Source organism: Pleurodeles waltl, chromosome 9 (genome assembly GCF_031143425.1).
Source record: "Pleurodeles waltl isolate 20211129_DDA chromosome 9, aPleWal1.hap1.20221129, whole genome shotgun sequence".
Classification (NCBI taxonomy): Eukaryota; Metazoa; Chordata; class Amphibia; order Caudata; family Salamandridae; genus Pleurodeles; species Pleurodeles waltl.
This window is the reverse complement of record NC_090448.1, coordinates 809,884,050-809,905,344: the sequence shown is the minus strand read 5'-3', so window position 1 is coordinate 809,905,344 and position 21,295 is coordinate 809,884,050. Positions and strand designations below refer to the sequence as shown.

The 21,295-nt window shown below is 44.2% G+C and overlaps 1 protein-coding gene across 1 annotated transcript in view; it reads left to right on the top strand.

Moving 5' to 3' along the window:
• Positions 1 to 21,295, top strand: part of CAPN1 (calpain 1) — a 332,385-nt gene that overhangs the window by 227,793 nt on the left and 83,297 nt on the right. Inside the window, exons 6-9 of the mRNA XM_069208074.1 lie at positions 1,171 to 1,339; positions 3,793 to 3,876; positions 5,347 to 5,432; positions 5,802 to 5,876. Coding sequence (XP_069064175.1) covers positions 1,171 to 1,339; positions 3,793 to 3,876; positions 5,347 to 5,432; positions 5,802 to 5,876 — 414 coding nt within the window. The remainder of the gene's footprint in view (positions 1 to 1,170; positions 1,340 to 3,792; positions 3,877 to 5,346; positions 5,433 to 5,801; positions 5,877 to 21,295) is intronic.

The window sequence follows — 21,295 nt, the reverse complement described above, 5'->3', positions numbered from 1 at the left end:
ATGGGCACTATTACTAGCATACACAACTCCTACCTCACCCTCTGCGGGGAAAACAATCTAAGATGGAGTCGACGCCCATGTGCAATGGAGTCGAAATGGGAGGAGTCCCTCGGTCTCGTGACTCGAAAAGACTTCTTCGAAGAAAAACAACTTGTAACACTCCGAGCCCAACACCAGATGGCGGGATGTGCACGGCATGTGAATCTGCAGCGACTAATGCCACGAACAGATGTACACTGGGTAAGTGACATTTTCCATATATATATATATATTTATATATATATTTATATATATATATATATATGTGTGTGTGTTTGTGTGTGTGTGTGTTAAACAAATAAATGGGAAGCACTCCTTAGCAGGTGTAGCTGTTTGTTACTTTATAAGCAGTAAATGCGTTTTAACCATAGCGGTCTTGTTCACAACTAGTCGTGAAGAAGACCATTATGGTTGAAACGGGTTGACTGTTTACAAGAAAATAAATAGCTAAGTCTGCTACGGAGTGCTTCCTTTTTATTTGTTTAACAATTATCTGGAGTTGGTCTAACCTCCCGTGAGCACCGGCCTGAGCTGTGTGCAGACATTTTAAAGATAGTTGATTGTTTTTTGTTTGCCATGTCTTAACCCTAAAATGTATTGTTAATCTGTGTAACAACTTCAGAAAGCTGAAAGGCTAAATTGGCTTTGCCAGTTTTCACCCTCACGATCCTCTGGCCATTTGGATTCTAAGCAGCTAACTCAAATCTGCTATCGTGCCAGCCATTTTGTGAAGAAATATGCATCCATTTACTCTTTAAAGGAAATCCTAGTTTCCTGTAAACCTGCCCCATCTATGCAGCTTCTTCAATAATCCCCTTTGTAGTGAAGATCACATGTCCCAGCCTTCAGGTGCTCTGCCGAGTTCTCTTCCTTGTCATGTTTAACGCCCTCTGCTGATGGACAGGACATAAGCTGAATACTCCAGTATGACTGAGAACGTAGAGCATTTCTAAACCTAGGTCTCCCTTGTTATTTACAATCCATAGACACCAAAGTGTTTTTTGAACCACCAGGTGGCAGTAGATTATAAAACATGGGCATCAAACCTATTCTACAGAAAAATTACTTTCCTTTGTCGCTTGTGTTCTGTTTTTTTCAGTATTGAATGTTTTCCCACCTTGTCCTTCACAGGGTAAATGGCAGTTATGAAGCACTTTCGGGTGGCAGCACGTCCGAGGGGTTCGAGGATTTCACTGGAGGAGTGACGGAGTGGTTCGACCTGACCAAGCCCCCGTCAGATTTATACCAGATTATCCTGAAAGCCCTGGAACGAGGGTCACTGATGGGTTGCTCCATTGATGTAAGTTCGGAATGGGCCAGCTGGAGGGAAATATAGGGGGTTGAAGGGATTGCAGGCCCTTAAGTGCATGAGGGGCAATCAGGGCTGCTTTAAAATATCGGCATGCCATCAAATAATCTTCAGATCGGCCCGTATTAATGCCTACTATCGGTGTTGTTTTTGCCACGTGCTTGTGTGAAGAACTCAGTAAATGTGCTGCCTAAAATGATAGTCTACCTTTTGGCTAGGCACGCGCTTTAAAATACCATATGTGAAATGTAGTGCTTTGCTGTGTGTGCCCAGCTCTCACAGTATCATTGTGTGAAACCCATGACATTCGTACCAGTGAAGGGGGTCTCCTGCAGGAACATCCACCTGCCTTAGGAAATTGTCTGTCTCCCCCCATTTTACATGCTGCACTGGTCTTTGCTCGATGTTAACGGTGACATTGAAAAGAGGCTTTCTTTGACCTTCACTGCAGGCGGGATATTCCTATACTACACTCGGAGCTGTTCTGGTAGTGCCTTTTTTATTCATACGGGTACATTTTCATGTTCAATCCTCAAGGCCTTTTTTCAGCTTTTAAAAGTGGAGCCTGGAAGTGAGTGATCCAAACTCCGCTGTCCTGAGCAGGGTTGTAGCAGTCTGGGGTGAGCAGATCTTCTGATTGCGTCTCCTGCCTACACAGCTTAAGTAGAGCAGGCACAGGGCAATTTTTTAAGCCATCTCGGTCCTGGGAGCGTTTGAATTAAAACAGCAAGAGTATATTTTCAGATTCTATCCTGTCTCATCCAGGTGGACAGGGGGTGACGCAGGGACTGTCCAGAGAGAAAGAAAAAACAGCAGGAATACACAGAAATGGGAAAAAACACAACCCTTCTCTGTTAGCAGGCAGCTAGAGTATAAAACAACCATTAGCAACTCCAAAAGGCTTTGGCTGCAAAATTTTGAATTTTGGCTTTGCCCCTATTTGTAAATGTTTTTTTATAAAACTCTTCAAGAGGATTGTGGTGTAAGTGCACATTGTGCAATGACAGAATACTGTCATCTCTCGAGAACAGTTAGTGACTGAAGTAGGATGTTCCTTTGGCCAACGCAGGATTCTGTGGTGGACAGACCAAAAATATGAGTGACACACTGATAGACTATTAGATGACTAGAACTGGCCAAAGACCCTACGACTTAGTATATTATCGATATACGTTTATTAAAACCAAAAAGTGTTTGTTTACTCCAGGCCTATTAAGGACCTGACAGGTCTGAATTGTGCTAGAATAAGCTGTGATGTAGGACCTCTGAGCTGGAGTTAGGGCTGCAGAGCTCCTTATATTTCTCGGATCTTTTCATCTTAGATTTAGTTATGTAAATTTTACATAGAGCCCAGGGTCTTGGAATACTGATGTAAACTGAGTTTACCAGATTATTCCATTTCCACCGTGCTCTTTTTCTTATTTTTTTGTTTAACAAAGTCATACATTCAGAGAGTTGAGTCTCCAAGGATTAATTGAAAACAAGATTTTGTAAAAGAATCGGGCCAGTCTGTTTAGTGGTATAGGGACTGGATGACCTTAATGGAGGCGGGGGACCCACATACTGTTTTCCGTTATTTGCTGACTCTTTTCTGACATAGCGCATGCTCACGAATGCTTGGCTTGTGTTAACTTGTCATGTACCGTTGTGGGGTGTTCTATATACTTAGTAGACATGTATTTATTCCTTTACAAATGTTAACCAGGCTCAGTCCCAGAAGGAAATACATGGAGTGACGAGGCTCAGAAGTCGAACAGTTAGTTGTTTTAGCTGTAAAAAAATAATCCTTGAGCAAAGGGATATCCGCAAAAGATGTATGTATATAAGTGAACAGCTGTCATGTTTTGACAGGCCGCATAAGACACTGTAACCTGGTAACGAGTAGGCCATTGTTGGTTGATAAGTGAACCAACATTGATTAGATCATAGTTGATCTTGAACGTGCCTTCATCGAGCAGAGCATATTCAGGATGATGAATGTATAATCATGGAGTGGATTATTGTCTAACGATGACTCGGTTATTTTTGAGTAGACACGATGCTTAGCAGTAATGGATCATTCTGGAGAAGGTCATAGTCTATGAAAGGGTTATCATCGTGCATGTAATTCTGGTTAAATTGTCCTTGTTAAAGTTGCTAATCAGGTCATTATCCCATAATTAGCAAGTCATTACGGGATTGTTCTATATAATTCATCCATAATTTGGAAAGTAAATCCTTAGTATATCAGCATTTACTATGCCACAGCCTCCTGCCATTCTGAGGTGCATGCTTTGTGAAGAATAAACTTATTTGCCAGAGGGAATGTGAAAGTGTGAAAATGGGGAGCTTTGCAACAGGCACAAACAGTGTGGCACAGTTGCTTTCCTGTTGGGACAAGGGAGCACCAGAAGGTAATGTTCCCATAGACTGAGGTATATATTCACCGCACTCTTTCCTTGCAGATCACCAGTGTAACCGACCAGGAGGCTGTGACATTCAAGAAGCTTGTCAAAGGCCACGCCTACTCTGTAACTGGTGCAAAAGAGGTAAATACATTTTCTGCATACAGTTTTCCTTTCTCATTCTGAAACATGCTTGCACAATGTTCTTTAAGATGTGGTGTGTCTCTAGCATTTAGACTTTTTGAGCTTTGATCTCTTAGGATATTCTTCGCCGTCAGTGAGGATCAGTGGTCATAGGTGGTTCTCTAATGATGGAGAGCTATGGTACCAGTTAATTATATTTCTCTGGGCTCTTTATGTTGTTGTATATTGAATTTACTTTCAGATATTCTCAGATTTTTTTATGAAGTGGTTTCCTATCAATATCTGAAAACTCTGTAGGCTTTCTAATCAACAAGTGTATCACAGGCTGTGCGAGTGTATATTGTTATGGGCAACCTGGTGTTCCAGTGAGACCCCACCTCCCTGAGACAAGGAAGGTAAGTAAAGGTTCATTTTTCAGCATTACAGTATTTCTGAAGTTTTGTGTTTTAAAAAAATAGTTTTTCTTCAAAAGGTCAAGTGATAGCTGAATATATTTATTTATTTTACAGACCTACGATAGTTACTTATAGTTATGGTTAGGTCAGAGTTTCCGTTTGAAATACTTTTATTTGCTCAATAATTTTGACGGGATTCAATTAATTTAGAAAAAAAGGTTCCAAAAATTGGTTAATTTTTGTTCGGCAAGTTTTATGCAAATCAGTGAAAGAAGTGACTTTTTCCCACTCTCATGGGATTCTTTGCTTTCATGAACTGAAAAGAACGTCTGAAGGGAATTACACCAAACTAGGCATCAGAGTAGAACTTTACTCAAGGAGTACTTTTTAGGAACTTAGCATTACAAATATGTTGGCCGGCTTCGAAGGGTTAAAAAGTTTAGCGCTATCTGGACTCTACACAGACAAGCCTCAAGAATGGTTTGTCAGTCCCTGAATAGTCTACTTCCTGTTAGTTCATCGGGGCACAACATCAAACGAAGGAAGGCAACATTTATAAACATGCCTGGGGTGGTTCAAAAGCTTTTCCATGATGCATCTTTCCCTTTTACACATTTTGAGAAAGTTTACCTTTCACAGTTAATTTAGTGCTTATCGCCAGAAATTACTAATACGAAAGCACTTCCAAAAACGTATGATGTCACAAACAAAGCTATTAGTGCTGGTAGTGGAAAGGCTTCGGTGCAGTACGAAACATAACAATTCAAGAGGGGTGCAATTCTGATTTAGTTCACGATGGAAGTTTGGTTCCGCGTTTCTCAGCAAACATTTGAGACACACTTGTTTTACGCATTCTTTCTTGGATGCCATGTGTAAGTCAAAACTTGTGAGGCGGAACTGGGGTGCATGAGAGGCCATTTGGGTCCCAGATTCAAATTTTGCTCTCCCAAAAGCGCTTTGTGTTTAAGAGACACTCAGTGGGGTCTCTTCATAGTGTTCACACTTTAGAATGCTCCAGAATCAGTACATCGATATGGCTCTGTCCTAAAGTCTAATGGGCATTTTTGTCTTTTAGGTGAATTACAGAGGGCAGAATACGAGCCTAATTCGCATGCGCAATCCGTGGGGAGAGGTGGAGTGGACTGGGCCCTGGAGTGACAAGTAAGTAATAATGGGGTAAGCACGATGTATCGGCTAATGACTCAGCCTTGAGGGCTCTTCTTACCGTGAACCCTGTCCTTTCCCCTGTCTCATCTTTCGTGTATGGCTGGTGTGCACCAGCCATACGTGCATACTCGTGTGGGGCGAATACATCCCCAGTTCCCTGACTGCTGTACTCCTAACCAAAACGTTTACTCTTTAGCAGAAAGGAGATTCTGGCGCAAACGTTCATGCGGCTATCTGAAATGAGCTCACCCAAGCATCTGTACTCTCAATACATCCTTGAAAAAGCGGATTGGTGGGCAGGAGGCTGGGTGAAAGGAACAGCTCTCAATAGATCTTTTTTTCTGTTTGCCTCATTCTCCTCAGCTCCCCGGAATGGAATACCATAGACCCATCCGAACGCGGCTCCCTACGGAACCAAATGGAGGATGGAGAATTCTGGTGAGCACTTTTGTCAGCTGGAGGGGACAGTCATGTTGCAGGGCACAAGGCACGGTTGGGGTCACTGAGAGGATATACTTGTACATTACGTTTATATATTCATTACTTGTGCACACTACTGTACAAAAGAATGCTGCTTTTTTTTCCATATTTGTTTTACATGAGAATTCAAATTGCTAACAAGGCAACACTTTAGGATCTGTCAAATTAAGATATAGTTATACGATCTGTTAAATCAATCAAATTTTTCTTTTTTCTTCCATTGTCAAGCTTAGAAAGTAAATCCGCATTTTCCAAACTTTTTTTACATTGGCAATAATGGAAACTACCGTGGATGCTCTATACAAGATGGAAACCGTGCAGTTTGTTTACTTGTGAAGCACGTGGTGCACCCACCTGCTTAAAGCTACCTCTTCCTCTGTTGCTGCGTAGACGGCTGAAGGGCCAGTTAAAGCATGGCTGCTACAAAGGAATCAAACAAACCGCAAAAACACACTTCTTACTGGATATATAGCCAGCAACAGATGTTTTCGAAAACAAAAAAGAAATATTTTTAGCACAGGTTTTCCCCACTTATGCATTTTAGCACTTTTAGAAAACAGTGGCTCCGACAACATGTCTGAAAAAAATCATTTCGAAAAGTACACTGAATATGTCCATCCTTGATTCACTTTTGTGTCTTTGAGCACCATTGGGGGTGTTGTGTTAACCCAGCTTTCAGGTCTCTATTTTCTATGGGTTGTACACTAGCTGGGGCGTCTCTTTCCGATCTCGCTATTCGTAGAATTTCTGGCGTCTGATTTTCAGCAGAAAATAAGAAACAGTGGAATCTGGCATGATGCCGACATTTCTTTCAAATCTCAAATGAATGGAGTCATAAAAACTAGTTCTACCAGGTCAATAAACACAAACCTATTTTACATTTGATCATTTCCTTAAAAAAACTGGTTTCTGCTTGTATAAGAGTTCAGACCGTATTTTAGGTTTATAATTGCTGCATGGTTTCGCACCTCAATATCTGTGTAAGAAAATTAGCTCACAGGAGTCTCGGAAATCACTTTGCAGCAGCAGCAGCAGCAGCAATATACTTCTGCTGTAAGTTCCTACTTTTAACTTGTCTACCAGGAGGGACTACTATTTTTGTATCCAAGGCCCTAAGCTCTGAAATTCATTACCAGTGTGCAACAAGCTCTCAACCACACTGAACATTCGGAAGTGCATTCGGTCACAAACAACTCCATCCCGTAGAGATCTTTTCAGTTTCAGATCAGCAGTTATCCGGCAGTTAATCAGTTAATCACTTATTGTAGAACTGCAGAGATGGATGCTGGAAAAGGACAGTTCACTGAGCGTCGGGCATGTCGATCTTTTTAATGTGTATTTTTTAAAAGAAAATTATCAAATATAAAATAGGTGTATTCTAATTGATCTGGTACAACTAGTTTTTTTATGACTGCATTCATTTGAGGTTTGAAAGAAATGTTGGCAGTAAGCCAGATCCACAATTCCTTAATTTTATTTTCGTAGCTGGTGAAAATTGGGTACCAGAAATGGTAGGGATTGTCAGATTTGAAAAAGAAGACCTACCATTTGAAATTAATGATAAAATCTTCTTGTGATTAACTGAGTTAGCGGTAGTTCTCCTCCATCCAAACCATGAAATCCCGGTGAAAGTTATTGTAAGTCATTTGCCAACGTAGTCGTCTGTGAAAATGTAGCATATAATTAAAAATTTCCTAGCTAATGTAACCAAAAGTTTCAATTCTATTAAGGACTCGGAGGCGAGGATTAGGCTTCACTTTATTCGTTTTTATCAATCCAGCAACTACATTTCCCATGAAAGAATGGAAGAAAACACAGAAAGCAGTTCTTGCAATCAGGGGCTCCAATTTCCTCTCATATCCCCCATAGATGTTCTATACCCCTCTTTCTTCCTGTGAACACAGCGTATCCGCTGTTAGATCATTCCTGTTTAGTGGACTCTACCCCTGACAAAATAAAGAACAGTGTGAGAAACCAGTGAGAATACTCTTGTGAAGCATGCAAACTACCACAATAAGGAAATACACATCAGTGAAATAAACTTAGATAAGTAATAGAGTACAGCACAATGAATCAAATGCATTACAAATGTTAAATGCCAGGAAGAAAATTTCACCACCTAGCAAATGTAAAATGCACAAACTCCATCCCCCTGGAGAGTCTTGCATGGGAAGGGCTCAGTACCTTAGCACAAAACCGCATGGAGTAATCCTCGCCTCTGAGTCCTTAATAACATTGAAACTTTCCATTATGTTAGCTAGGAAATTTTTAATTCTATGTTAGGACCCGGAGGCAAGGATTGTCCACCACCAGTGTCACCAGATTCATCACTGGTTTAAAATAAAACCTTTTAAAAGTTGAATCTGAAGACCAGTCTGCCGTGTTAAGGATATCCTCCAGCCTAGCCTCCAAAGAGAAGGCTTTTGATGCCATCACTCCTCTAACAGAGTGGGCCCCAAACTGGGAAATGTCAATACCTGCATCCTGTGTGGCCCACCTAACTCACCTTGCAATATTAGGCAAAGATACTGGTTTGTGAGGTTCAGTTGGGGCAATAAGAAGTTGTCTTTCCCCAGGGAGACGTAACGACTCTGTCATGGACTCATAAGCCCTGAGGGACTTGACTAGACACAACTTTGGAATGTCTGGGAATGCCGGCTAAGAAACAACCCTAGAGTTACACTTTGTTCTCCTAGAAATATAGAAAGTTATTCCTTCTGGAGTAAATACTCTACCTGATAAGTCCAGAACTCTCACATCTGAAACCCCTCCGACAAGATGCCAGACACAGTAGAATTGCTAGTTTTGCAGACAGTTGTTTCCAAGACAAATATGTTCGGTGGCATGTGTAGCTGCAGATACACATGCTTTGCATAGTCCGCCTTCTGGTGTTGGGTCGGAGTGTTACAAGTTGTTTTTCTTTGAAGAAGTCTTTTCGAGTCACGAGGCCGAGGGACTCCTCCTCTTTGCTTCCATTGTGCATGGGCGTCGACTCCATGTTAGATTGTTTTTTTCCGCCATCGGGTTCGGACGTGTTCCTTTTCGCTCCGTGTTTCGGGACGGAAAAAAAGTCAGAACTTCGGAAAACTACGTCCGTATTGTTTCGTTCGGTATCGGGTTAGATTAGAGTCGACACCGAATCTTGAAGAGCTCCGGTAGCCCTTCGGGGTAATTTCGATCCCCCGTCGGGGCCTGGTCGGCCCGACCGCGTGCAACATCGACACTGATGGAACGGACCCCGTTTCGATTCTGTCCTAAATGCCACAGTAAATATCCCTATACAGACCAACATTTGGTCTGTAACTTGTGCCTGTCACCCGAGCACAAGGAAGAAACGTGTGAGGCCTGTCGAGCGTTTCGGTCGAGAAAAACACTCCGCGACCGAAAGAGCCAGAAGATTGGAAATGGCGTCCACGCCGACAGGACAACGAGGGTTCGAGGAACAGGGAGAAGAAGAAGAAGCCTTCTCCATCCATGAATCGGACTTGGAAGAATTCGACGTCGAAGAAACCGTGAGTAAGACGTCGAAGCAAGCACCACACGGGAAAACAGACAAAGCCCAGGGGACGCCACTGCCGGCAGGCCATGGCTCAACCCATAAAGTAGGTGACCGTCCATCGGCACCGAAAAAAGGCGAACTGGTGCCGAGGTCGTCCGACTCGGGTCGAGACACAGGCACGCAGCAATCTCGGGACCGAGAAAGTGCTGCAGAAAAAGTTCGACACCGAGACAGCACCACCGAAGCTGCTCGGCACAGGGACAGCGGCCCCGAAGATAGTCGACGCCGAGAAATTTCGACACCGAAAAAGAGAAAAATCTCGTCGGAGCCGAAATCAACAAAAGACACGGTTTCGGTGCCAAAACGACCAGCAACCGAACCCACAACTAGTTCATACACAGAGGAACAATCACTTTCCTCCCAGATGCGCAAACACAGATTTGAGGAAGATTTACAAGCCACAGATGTAGACCACACCCAAAAGCGGATCTTCATACAAAGTGGTACAGGGAAGATCAGCACCCTTCCCCCAATCAGGAGGAAAAGGAAACTCGATTTCCAACCGCAAGAAAAGACACCACAGGAAAAGGTGGTAAAGAAAGTAACTCCACCACCCTCTCCACCACCGGTAACTCATACATCACCGGCACAAACTCCGTCACTTTCGCCAGCTCATACCACCATGAGCCAAGATGACCAGGATGCGTGGGATCTCTATGACGCACCAGTGTCAGACAATAGCCCTGAGTCATACCCTACTAAGCCCTCACCACCTGAAGACAGTACAGCGTATGCACAGGTGGTAGCTAGGGCAGCAGAGTTCCATAACGTGTCGTTACACTCGGAGCCTGTCGAGGATGACTTCCTTTTCAACACCCTCTCCTCCACCCATAGCAATTATCAGAGCCTTCCTATGCTCCCGGGAATGCTAAGGCACGCTAAACAGATCTTTAAAGAACCTGTCAAGAGCAGAGCAATAACTCCAAGGGTGGAGAAGAAATATAAAGCACCGCCCACGGACCCTGCTTTTATCACATCACAACTGCCACCAGATTCGGTTGTCGTAGGAGCAGCCCGTAAAAGAGCCAACTCGCACACATCAGGCGACGCCCCGCCTCCAGACAAAGAGAGCCGCAAGTTCGACGCAGCTGGGAAAAGGGTTGCAGTACAAGCTGCAAACCAGTGGCGCATCGCTAACTCGCAAGCGCTCCTAGCGCGATATGACAGAGCCCATTGGGACGAGATGCAGCATCTCATCGAGCATCTACCCAAAGAACACCAGAAACGGGCAAAACAAGTGGTTGAGGAGGGACAAAATATCTCCAACAACCAAATACGTTCCTCTATGGATGCAGCAGATACGGCTGCAAGAACAATAAATACTGCGGTAACCATAAGGAGGCACGCATGGTTGCGCACATCCGGCTTCAAGCCTGAAATCCAGCAAGCAGTGCTCAATATGCCGTTCAACGAACAACAATTGTTTGGCCCAGAAGTGGACACGGCAATTGAAAAACTGAAAAAAGACACTGACACAGCCAAAGCCATGGGCGCACTCTATTCCCCGCAGGGCAGAGGCACATTTGGCACATTTAGAAAAACCACTTTTAGAGGGGGGTTTCGAGGTCAAGCCACACAAGCCAGCACCTCACAAACAACTCCACCTACCTACCAGGGACAATACCAAAGGGGTGGTTTTCGGGGACAATACAAAGGGGGCCAATTCCCAAGAAACCGGGGGAAATTTCAAAGTCCAAAAACCCTGCAAAACAAGCAGTGACTCACAAGTCACTCAACCCCTTCACACAACACCTGTGGGGGGAAGGCTAAGCCAGTTCTACCAAGCTTGGCAGGAAATAACAACAGACACTTGGGTACTAGCAATTATCCGACATGGTTATTGCATAGAATTTCTACAACTCCCTCCAAACGTCCCACCAAAAACACAAAACATGTCCAAACAGCATATAGACCTTCTAGGACTAGAAGTTCAAGCACTACTGCAAAAAGACGCAATAGAATTAGTACCAGGTCCACAAAAGAACACAGGAGTCTACTCACTGTACTTTCTAATCCCCAAAAAAGACAAGACTCTAAGACCAATACTAGATCTCAGAACATTAAACACCTACATCAAATCAGACCACTTTCACATGGTCACATTACAAGACGTAATCCCACTCCTGAAACAGCAAGACTACATGACAACATTAGATCTCAAAGATGCGTATTTCCATGTACCAATACATCCCGCGCACAGGAAATACCTAAGATTCGTATTCAAAGGAATACATTACCAATTCAAGGTGTTGCCATTCGGAATAACAACCGCACCAAGAGTCTTCACAAAGTGTCTAGCAGTAGTAGCTGCACACATCAGGAGGCAGCAAATACACGTATTCCCGTACCTAGACGATTGGTTAATCAAGACCAACTCGCTAACAAGGTGTTCACACCACACACATTATGTTATCCAGACACTTCACAAGCTGGGGTTCTCCATCAACTATGCGAAGTCACACCTTCTGCCATGTCAAACACAGCAGTACTTAGGAGCAACTATCAACACAACAAAAGGGATAGCCACTCCAAGTCCACAAAGGGTTCAAAACTTTCACAAGATTATACAAGCAATGTATCCAACTCAGACCATACATGCAAAGATGGTACTAAAACTACTAGGCATGATGTCCTCATGCATAGCCATTGTCCCAAACGCAAGATTGCACATGCGGCCCTTACAACAGTGCCTAGCATCACAGTGGTCACATGCACAGGGTCAACTGCTAGATCTGGTGTTGATAGACCGCCAAACATACACCTCGCTTCTATGGTGGAACAGTACAAATTTAAACAAAGGGCGGCCCTTCCAAGACCCAGTGCCACAACATGTGATAACAACAGATGCTTCGATGACAGGGTGGGGAGCACACCTCAATCAACACAGCATCCAAGGACAATGGGACGTACATCAAAGAAAGTTTCATATAAATCACCTAGAGCTGTTAGCAGTATTTCTAGCGTTGAAAGCATTCCAACCAATAATAACCTACAAATTCATTCTTGTCAAAACAGACAACATGACAACAATGTATTACTTAAACAAACAGGGGGGGACACACTCGACACAGTTGTGTCTCCTAACACAAAAAATATGGCATTGGGCAATCCACAACCACATTCGCCTAATAGCACAATTTATTCCAGGAATCCAAAACCAGCTAGCAGACAATCTCTCACGACATCACCAACAAGTTCACGAATGGGAAATTCACCCCCAAATCCTGAACAATTACTTTCAAATTTGGGGAACACCTCAAATAGATCTATTTGCAACAAAAGAAAACGCAAAATGCCAAAACTTCGCATCCAGGTATCCACACAAGCAACCCCAAGGCAATGCTCTATGGATGAATTGGTCAGGGATATTTGCGTACGCTTTTCCCCCTCTCCCTCTCCTTCCATATCTAGTAAACAGGTTGAGTCAAAACAAACTCAAACTCATACTGATAGCACCAACATGGGCAAGACAACCTTGGTATACCACACTACTAGACCTTTCGGTAGTACCTCATGTAAAACTACCCAACAGGCCAGATCTATTAACACAACACAAACAACAGATCAGGCACCCGAATCCTGCATCGCTGAATCTAGCCATTTGGCTCCTGAAATCCTAGAATTTGGACATTTAAACCTCACTCAAGAGTGTATGGAGGTCATAAAACAAGCTAGAAAACCTTCCACTAGACACTGCTATGCAAGTAAATGGAAAAGATTTGTTTGTTACTGTCACAATAATCAAATTCAACCATTGCATGCATCCCCAAAAGATATAGTAGGGTATCTACTACATTTGCAAAAGTCAAATTTAGCCTTCTCTTCCATAAAGATACATCTCGCAGCAATATCTGCATACCTACAAATTACTCATTAAATTTCCCTATTCAGAATACCCGTCATAAAAGCGTTTATGGAAGGACTAAAAAGAATGATTCCGCCAAGGACACCACCTGTTCCTTCATGGAACCTCAATATTGTCTTAACAAGACTCATGGGCCCACCTTTCGAACCCATGCATTCTTGCGAAATGCAATACTTAACGTGGAAAGTTGCATTTCTAGTGGCCATCACATCTCTTAGAAGAGTAAGTGAAATCCAAGCGTTTACTATACAAGAACCATTTATTCAAATACACAAAAATAAAGTCGTTCTAAGAACTAACCCAAAGTTCTTACCAAAGGTTATCTCACCGTTCCACTTAAATCAAACAGTAGAACTACCAGTGTTCTTTCCACAGCCAGACTCCATAGCTGAAAGAGCACTACATACACTAGACATCAAAAGAGCACTAATGTATTACATTAATAGAACAAAACTAATTAGAAAGACAAAACAACTATTTGTTGCATTTCAAAAACCTCATACAGGAAATCCAATATCAAAACAGGGGATAGCCAGATGGATAGTTAAGTGCATCCAAACCTGCTATCTTAAAGCAAAGGGCACACTCAACCAGGAAAAAAGGGGCTACCATGGCCTTTCTGGGAAATATCCCAATGAACAAAATATGTAAGGCAGCAACATGGTCTACGCCTCACACATTTATGAAGCACTACTGTGTAGATGTGTTGTATACACAACAAGCCACAGTAGGTCAAGCTGTACTAAGAACTCTATTTCAAACTACTTCCACTCCTACAGGCTGATCCATCCATAGATTTGCTAGTCTATGCAAAGCATGTGTATCTGCAGCTACACATGCCACCGAACGGAAAATGTCACTTACCCAGTGTACATCTGTTCGTGGCATTAGTCGCTGCAGATTCACATGCGCCCACCCGCCTCCCTGGGAGCCTGTAGCCGTTTGGAAGTAATCTTCAACACTTGTATATTTGTAAATATATTATTTGAAGCAACTCTTGTATATACATACTCATTCCATTGCATGGGCCCTATTACTAACATACACAACTCCTACCTCACCCTCTGCGGGGAAAACAATCTAAAATGGAGTCGACGCCCATGCGCAATGGAAGCAAAGAGGAGGAGTCCCTCGGTCTCGTGACTCGAAAAGACTTCTTCGAAGAAAAACAACTTGTAACACTCCGACCCAACACCAGAAGGCGGACTATGCAATGTGAATCTGCAGCGACTAATGCCACGAACAGATGTACACTGGGTAAGTGACATTTTCCTTATTGGAGGGCCAAGCCTGAAATAGGGGGAGCGGGGAGCACCGCATTACATCCCATAACTTAGAATAATGGGATTGAGATGGAGACAACAACCTAATCCCTTTCAGAAGTTTGCAAGGGGATGCTCACTGATCGGATGCCCATTCACTGGTATATTGCCTGAACAGATCGCGGACCTAATGGTATTAATAGACCTAAAGGCTAATTCTTCGGAGGCAATAAATGCCCAAAAACTCAAGATAAAGATAATGTCAGCCCTCAAGGGATCCAATTGTCGTTGACAACACTAACCCAACCATCTTGACCAGGCCGAACAGTATTGTTTGTTTGTGGAATCTGCCCATGCCTTGGAGAGCAAGCTGGCAGCCTCCTCAGAAAGTCCTGGGACTTTTCAACGTTCCCTGTAATCCACCAGGGTATGAGGCAGAGAGAGTGCGATAGAATCAGATAACGTTGATTGGCCAGGGGATCCCTGAGGAGATCCGGAAACAGGGGTAGAAGGGTTAGAAAATCCCAAACAAGTTCCATCAGAATTAGAAATCATACTTGAGATCACCAAACCAGGGTAAGGCAGGTCCGCCTGCTGCCAAGGTACCTGATTGGAGAATCACATGATCATTGCGAATGGGAAAAATGCATTACCCTTTTCTTTGCTCCAATCTTGGAGAAAGGCATTGGTCGCCACTGCATTGGGATCCGGATGTCAGCTGAAGAACCTTTCTAGTTGGTTGTCCAACCAGGACGCAAACAGATTGATTGGGAAAGGTCCCCAACGGGTCTGTAGAGCTCAAAACACTGCTTGATGAAGTTTCCACAGAGCTGGATCCTGCCAATTACGGGAGTGCCAGTCCGCCACTTGATGTTGTGGGTTTGGCCAGGATTCTCTTGAGCTCATGTTTATTTTGGAGAGATTCAGAGAAGGAAAACTCAGCGTTCGCTTGATTGAGTCGATCAGGAACCCCAGAAATTGAGTGGACTGGGCCAGAATCAGAGAAGATTTCTGCTTGTTCATTACAAAACCCAGAGATTCCAGGAGGTCTATGGTAAGTTGTAAATGAGCAGAGAGACGACTTGAATATTGATTGGGGATGAGAATGTTGTCTAGGTAGATAATAAGCCTGTGCCCTTAAGTGTTTCACCATTGGTTTTATCACCTTGGTGAAACACCAAGGAGCAGAGGACAAATCGAAGGGCAGGGAGAAACTCAAATATCTGTGAGTTGAATTGAAATAGCAGTAACCTCGTGTGAGGGGTGAAAGATGGGCACCGTCAGGTAGGCATCCCTGAGGTCCAAATCGACCATAGTCGTTCACCTGCAACAAATCCCTGAGAAGGTGAATGACTTCCGTTTTGAGGTGGAGGTAAATCAGCCACTCGTTGAAGTTTCTGAGGTTGATAACAGGGTGTTGACCCCATCCCTCTTCTCCGCTAGAAAAAGGTTGCTCAAAAAACCATGAGGGTGAAAAAGCTTTTGGGACGATAGCCCCTTTCGTCCAATCCTTGGCTGATCTCGGCCTCTATGACAGCTGTCTGAACAGAGGAAAAACAAATGGGTTTTGGGACGAGGGTATGCTGTGGGGTCCCTTAGAACTCCATCTGAAAACCCCTGACCATTTGAAGGACCAATGCATCTGAAGTGAGACGTTGCCAATTGTGGAAGAATTCCCCCAACATGCCCCCAATACGAAGGCCTGTCAAGGCCTGAACACTTACCTTGTGGAATGTTGAAGGAACCGTTGGCACGTCCTCTTGCAGCCCGTTGTCTGGGATAGGATCTGGTGGGACAGAAATTCCAAAACTTGGACTGACCCTTCCACTGTCCACGGCCAGAGTCCAAACCTTTGGTGGAGGCTGAGAAAGCAGCACGACCGGCAGAGCGCCCCCTGTCATGGGCAGCGGCTGCAAAAACACAGGGCTGAATATACACCTGATAGAGGTTTGGGCTTAGTCCAGCAAATTGAACATGCTCACAAATTTTCCCAATTCACAAATAAAGGGGTCTCCAAAAAGGCCACCCTCTGCACTTGCCCTGCTTCAGAGGTGGACAGCCTGCTTAACTTGGGGTCTATTTTAATTAAAGGAGACCGGCGACACTCAGTGGAAATGGCGCAGTTTGCGTATCCAAGAAATATCAGAGCCCTTTGAGCCCATTCCGACAGGGTCTCTAGAGATATCAGAGAGCCAGATGAGCCTCCACCATGTCTAGGATCTTAGCCAAGGGGCCCGTTACATCCAGCAGTTTGTCCTGACAAGAGCGCCAGGAGTGGTCCATTCCCTTTTTGTGATCTTTTATCAACTTTGCCAAAAAAGTGGGCATTTTGGGGTCGATTTCAGGGGGCGAGGGCCACTTTGCCCTCCAAAACCAGGCGAGGACATTCTGCTCTCAAGCAATTTCTGACTTCTTTATCTAAGGGCTTCCACAAACGCCCGCAATATAAGTGGCCACTTTAGGCACTGGGACCCACTCTAATGAGCGAGGATGCATAAGGTCCTCTGGATCCAACATGTCTGAGGTGCAACCCGTAGGGCTTGGAAGGGTCCCTGAATCACTGCCAGCGGGCGTCAGGTCCGGGTAAGGACGCCAAGGCCTACTCTGTTCTCCATCCCCATCAAAAGCATTGGGGAAATCATCCCCTACGCCCAGGTCAGAGAGGACTCCCCGAAAGAGGGGTTAGTTAGGACAGGTTGGAAGTCCATTAAAGCGTTTTTAAGATGCTCAAAGGCATCTAGATCAACTCCCTGGCAAACAGCGTGCTTGTGTTTGTTGTCATGCCCAGATGTCGAGAGCTGTCCCGGAGCTAAGTTGGTCAAAGACCCAAAGATATCTTCCCTCTGGTCAAGGGTTTTGTGGCCTAGAGCCTGTAGCTAGAGTATTTTCTTCTCCAGTGGCCCCACACCCTGGGACAGTTTCACAAGGGTGCACTGAGCACAAAGCCAGAAGCGGCCGCAAAGGAGCGATAAAGTTCCCGTGGCCTCACAAATAGAAACACACACTGTGGTGAAGCGCACCGTGTTTAATTTGCAAACAAAAGGCAAATATCATAAAAACACCATAAGAAGAAAAGTCAAAGGCACTTAACTCGTGCTGCTGGAGCAGTGACGAAAGAGGGGGATAGATTGTCTTCAGGGAATAAGAAAGGACATTGGTGGCCCTGATTGGATGAACTGTTTTCTGTGTTTTCTCCCATTGTTTCATTGGAAATGTAGTTGAATTTTGAATGTGTTAGAATATCATTGGGTGGTGGATTAAATAAAACGAAGAGAGTGAAGCCTAATCCTCACCTCTGGGTCCTGACATAGAATGTCAGTTTCATCTGACGTATTGCGTAGATACCTGATAATACATGACAAGATCGAACATTGGTCTCAGATAAATATTCCATAGTAAAGGTAGAGGGGCTGATCCCTGAGGCATCCCGCTTTGAGTTAGACTGACCCACAGCAAGAAATGTTCCATTTTTATTTGCTGTATCAGACTACCCAAGAAGAATCAGAGCTATCCAACTGCGGACCCCAGACACCTTCAACACAGAGGACAAGCATTCCCACAGGATATATTGGTCCACCGTGTCAAAGGCAGAAGATAAATCCAGCATCACCAGTAACAAAGCTGCTTCCTCATCAGTAAAAGCTAATTGGTCTTCCCAAAATCCAGTCAGAACATTGGCCATACATATATATGGAGTAATTTAACACATTATTGAAATAGGACTACACAATAATTACAATTTAAAAAATATTCGAAGTCATTGAACTACCAAATTGTCCAGTATCTTTGCTGAAGTTGGCAAAGATGGTAACCAGCCAGCTGCTGGTCGGGTCAGATGGCAATAAGTTAGATTTCCCGAATAGGAGAGCAGGGACCTCCTCTTCCAGTGAGCTCGACGGCACCCACAGACCCTATATTTATTTGTTCACAAATCCCTTCTGAATCAATAGTCGTCAGCACAGCACAGAAACATGCTAACAGCCAATCAACATGAGATACACCTCCCCCTGAAAAGGAGAGCAAAAAACTAGCTGCTGTAGGGAAAAGGGTGGCTGCACAAGCTACCAATCATTGATGTATTGCCAACTCCCTGGCACTTTTGGAACGATACATCAAGGTCTACTGGGGCAAAATGGAGGATCTTTTCCAGTACCTCCCAGAGGTACATCGAAAAAGGGGACAGGAGATAGTTTCTGAGGGTTAAACAATTTTCAACAACTCCATCAGGTGTGCAACCGATGCCACAGATACAGCAGCATGTGCTATTAATGCTAGCATTATTCTCAGAAGGCATGCTTGGCTTCAATGCTCAGGCTTCAAGCCAGAAATTCAGCAGGGAGTTCTTAATATGCCTTTTAACAGGGAACACTTGTTTGGTCAGGAGGTTGACAATACCATAGAGAAACTCAAAAAGGACTCCAGCAAAGGCTATGGGGGCTTACTCACCACACCACAAAAGGGTATTTTTCGTCGTCAATTCGAGGGAGGCTTCCAACCATCCTCTACTGAACTTTCCACCTCTCCAAGCAAACAAGGCACCCATTTCTATAATAGAGGTTCCTACAGAGGTCAAAACAATAAAGGTAGAGGAAACGCATCTACCTCCAGAGGATCTACTTACATCTTCCACTGGCTCACACTTCCCCAGTAGGGGGAAGATTAGTTCATTTCCACCCACAATGGTCCAATATCAACACTCAGATCAGTGGGTTCGCTCAGTTATCCAACATGGTTACTGTCTGGAGCTTACTTCCACTCCACCAGACATTCCCCCTCACACTCACAAACTCTCACAAGACCATCTTACTCTTTTGAAAGAAGAGGTACAATGCCTTCTTCCCAAAGGGGCTATAGAGCCAGTTTCCCTCTCACAGCAAGGGTTAGGAGTATACTCCCTATACTTCCTCATACCAAAGAAGGATGGGTCACTAAGACCTTTTCTAGATCTCGTGCTACTCAACCTATATATTCTCTCAGAGCATTTCCATATGGTCACTATTCAAGATGTCATTCCACTCTTACAACACGGCGACTTCATGACAGCTTTAGATCTGAAGGACGCATACTTTCACATTCCCATTCATACAGCACACTGTAAGTATCTCAGATTTGTCATTGCGGGAAAACATTATCAGTTCAAAGTCTTACCATTCGAGGTCATAACTGCCCCCATTGTCTTCACAAAATGTCTAGCAGTAGTTGCAGCAAATCTCAGATGACAACACATCCATGTCTTCCCCTATTTGGATGACTGGCAAGTTCAAAGTCTTACCATTCGAGGTCATAACTGCCCCCATTGTCTTCACAAAATGTCTAGCAGTAGTTGCAGCAAACCTCAGATGACAACATATCCATGTCTTCCTCTATTTGGATGACTGGCTCATCAAAGCCAGTACCATCCAACAATGCCAGCGTCACAGGGTCATCTCCAAGATCTAGTGTTAATGTACAGCCAGACTCACCGCTCTCTTCAATGGTGGAATTCGATCAACCTCTCCAAGGGGTGGCCCTTTCAGGACCCCTTGCCCCAAATCACTCTCAATACAGTTGCATCACAGACAGGTTGGGGAGCTCACCTCAACAACCTCACAATGCAAGGTATATAGGATTCCATTCAACAGGCTTCTCCCATCAGCTACCTAGAATTACCGGCAATCATCCTAGCAGTCAAAGCCTTTCTACCACAACTCTCTCACAAAGTGATTCTAGTCCGTACAGACAACATGACAGCCATGTATTACCTGCAGAAACAGGAATGGACACGTTCTTCTCAATTGTCCCTTCTTGCTTGGACAATTTGGAAATGGGCAATTCACCATCACATTCACTTAATGGCAAAATATCTCCCAGGCATGGGCAACCAGTTTGCAGACCTCCTCAGCAGTATGCAGCAAAAAGTCCGCAAATGGGAGCTCCACCCACAAGTCCTACGCCACTTCTTACAAAGGTGGGGAACACCACAAATAGATCTCTTTGCCACCGTAAAAAATTCCAAATGCCAAAACTTTGCATCCAGATACCCAAACCCTTAGTCCAAGGGCAATGCTCTATGGATGAATTGGTCAGGGATATTTGCTTACGCTTTTCCGCCTCTCCCACCCATTCCATCTCTAGTTTGCAAACTGAGACAAACCTCACTCGCAATGATACTTGTAGATCCCACATGGGCACGTCAACCTTGGTCCATAACATTATTGGATCTGTCTCTAGTTCCTGACTAGAAACTCCTCAACAGGCTGGACCTTCTCACTCAGAGTCAAGGTCAGATCAGACATTCAGACTCCAAACTGCTCAATCTTGCAATAAAGCTCCTAAAATCATAGAGTTTGGTTATTTGAATCTTCCCTCGGAATGTATGCAAATTCTTAGGGAGGCACGTAAACCTAGAACTAGACAGTGTTATGCAGCAAAATTGAAACATTTTGTCTGCTACTGTCAACCAAACACATTGACCCACTCAAAGCCTCAGTTCAACACATTGGGGGTCAATTTGACCTTGGCGGTCTTTTGACCATCAGGGCAAATGTGGCTGTCACACCACCAACAGGCTGGCGGTGCACATTATGAGTGTGGTGGGTTAGCCTCTGCCAACCCGCCACATCTCCACTCATACTGCTTTGGCTGTCAGAACCGCCGGACCGGAGGTGGTCATCACTGACCCGGTGGTCCACAAAAGACCACCAGCGGTATT